Source organism: Gastrolobium bilobum, unplaced genomic scaffold (assembly GCF_033153095.1).
Source record: "Gastrolobium bilobum isolate Gb01-03AN ecotype WA unplaced genomic scaffold, APGP_CSIRO_Gbil_v1 utg2909, whole genome shotgun sequence".
Taxonomy (NCBI): Eukaryota; Viridiplantae; Streptophyta; class Magnoliopsida; order Fabales; family Fabaceae; genus Gastrolobium; species Gastrolobium bilobum.
Genome location: NW_026897436.1, coordinates 118,071 through 120,478, shown reverse-complemented (window position 1 = coordinate 120,478; position 2,408 = coordinate 118,071). Strand labels below are relative to the sequence as shown.

General features: G+C 32.3%; 1 protein-coding gene across 1 annotated transcript; it reads right to left on the bottom strand.

Annotated features, from left to right (window-relative positions):
• Positions 1-415: 415 nt before the first annotated feature.
• Positions 416-1,868, bottom strand: LOC133306909 (non-specific lipid transfer protein GPI-anchored 31-like). Its single transcript, XM_061507304.1, has 3 exons — positions 1,520-1,868; positions 1,268-1,312; positions 416-561 (listed from the first exon to the last, which is right to left on the bottom strand). The coding sequence occupies exons 1-3, from the start codon at positions 1,866-1,868 to the stop codon at positions 416-418; spliced, it is 540 nt and encodes a 179-aa protein (XP_061363288.1).
• Positions 1,869-2,408: the final 540 nt, after the last annotated feature.

Genomic DNA, 2,408 nt, shown 5'->3' with positions numbered 1-2,408 from the left:
ATTAAGATATAGTTGTAAGAGGTTGTAAGTATAACCTTCCTCGTCAATATCATTATAAACATATATAAATAATACTAATAAAATGACTACTCATATATATAAAGAGAAATGTTTTTCTCAAGTTACATAAATTTTTTTATCTCATGTCACGGACACATCACAATCCGAGCCAGCATTTTTTTTTTTTTTTTTTAACCGTGAGACCCACCTAATTATATCTCTACATGAGATAATATTATCTCATTGCCCATATATAAAAAACGAGAGTTCAATCTCAAATAGGTTCGAGACACTCAATGAATTTTATCTACTTAGTCACCATATAGAATAAGAAGGGATCCAATGGTTAAACTCGGAAAACATAAAAATAGTCCCTAATGTCATCTACCTAGTCTAAAAATAGAATGAGACAAAATCAAAAGCCCGAGAATACAGCTACCAAAAGGCTAACAAACATGGATACTGCTGAAATGGGGGACAATGCTGATGCTGCGTTCCGGGGAGATGCTTTTGGTGCTGGAGATAGCTCAGTTAAAGGTTTGTTTGGAGAGCCGCTTTCAGCTAGAACAAAATATTTATAATGATTCAAATCAGACACACAAATCATGTGAGAATCTCACAAGATCAACATTTTCTATACACATAATAAATTATTAATGCACAGATAGCATAAGTGGGGCAAAAAAAAAAAAAAAATTGATTGAAAGCAATGCAGATTTATGCAGAAGACATAGTGGATAACAGCTTTTGATTTTCAAATTTTATATTTATGTCCATACCTTGTTGATACCGACACTTCGTTATTATTAAAGAAAAGCAAATGCTTCCTCGTCATATTCAATTAAACATATATAATATATTAAATAACCAAAAAGTGATTAAATTATTGACAACAATAATAAACAAAGCTCACAACTAAGTTTAAATTATTGACAATTGTTTAAACTAAATTGTGCTAGGGGTATCAGAACATTTGCAGAGCACATGAACTGCAAAGGCAGAAGTAAGGTCCGCAGTTATATAAAATATAAAGATGTTAATTAAGTTAAAAGTTGTCAGCGAAAGGAATATCTAGATGATTAACAGCAAGTCACAGAATAAAGAAAAAAACAAAATCGGACATGCTTCTTAACATTTTGGGACTATACCAATCGAACATTTGACCCCCTTTCTAATTTGGAACGAAATTCAAAGATTTGTATATGGCACAAACCACAAAGTATTCAGATTTAAATGGCTATAACGTTATTAACGTGTCACATAAGACTGGGCTGAGTAAACATACCAGGAGCACCGGCGGGTGTTTCAGACACTGCAAAACAACGAAATCTCATCACTGACAAATCGAGAAAGGAATGGAATTTTTCTTCGACAGAAGATATAAAAAAATAAAAAAATAAAAACTCTCATATTGATTATGCAGAAAAATGAAAGAGAAGAAAAAATCTGAGAAAACCCAAATGGGGATTATTAAGAATAAACAACTCTTATAACAAAAATAAATAAATAAATGACTCACGTCCACATTTAGCGAGAGAAGGATCAGAGAGTTTGCAAGCAGCAGGAAGAGTCAAAGCCTTAGTGACATTCAAGATCACACCAAAGGTAGAGCTACTCTTGAAAGCTTCACAGAGGCAATCTGTAGAAGTCTCAAGCAGAGTCTTTAAGCCAGAGCAGCATGTTCCTTCTGGTTTGGTTGCGGTGCTGTCGTTGCTCACGAAGGACAAGCAATCAGCCATGTTCATGACCATGCTTGTACAATCGACGGACGGTGCTGGAGCATTGTTTGGTGAACCTGAAGCACAGTGAGCCACATCAACTGCCCAGATGGCCACAACACAGAGAATGAGTGAAAACTTGGATACCATGGAGATGAAAGAGAACGAAGAGAAAGATGCTTGGTGAGAAGATAGAGGAGTTAAATAAGGGCAGTGAGATTGTTCTGTTGAGATTCTTGAGATTATGGGTCTCAAATTTGGAAAGGGTTGCAAGAAGAGAGGATTTTTTAGAGTGAGTGTCAGTAGGTAGAGTAGTGCTTTATTAAAAGTTTGTTAATAACCGTTTCGATGGTATTTTTTTTAAGAAAAAATTCTATTCAGAAATTTTATATATTTAGATAACACTTTTTTTAAAAAATAGAATTTCAAATAAAAGTTAAAATATTATTATTTTTTTTTTTAGCAAATGATTAGTTGCTTTAGAAAAAACAGAAATTAAAAGATTATATAATTTTTTTTTCGGTAAACAAAGATAATATAATTTTTTAAAATATGATTTTAAGCTCATTTTTTTTTGTTAAACTATTTTAAGCTCATTCTATCAATCCTATTATCTCTTCTTATCGCACTATTATTTTATTTTAATTAAAAATTTTCCAACAACCACTACAACAAAAATGTTATTTAGCC

Coding starts and splice junctions, on each gene's coding strand:
- LOC133306909 (XM_061507304.1), bottom strand. CDS start 1,868: ATGGTATCCAAGTTTTCACTCATTCTCTGTGTTGTGGCCATCTGGGCA. Junction 1,313..1,519: donor TTCTCTCGCTAAATGTGGAC/GTGAGTCATTTA, acceptor GTTGTTTTGCAG/TGTCTGAAACACCCGCCGGT. Junction 562..1,267: donor TGGTATGTTTACTCAGCCCA/GTCTTATGTGAC, acceptor ATTTTGTTCTAG/CTGAAAGCGGCTCTCCAAAC.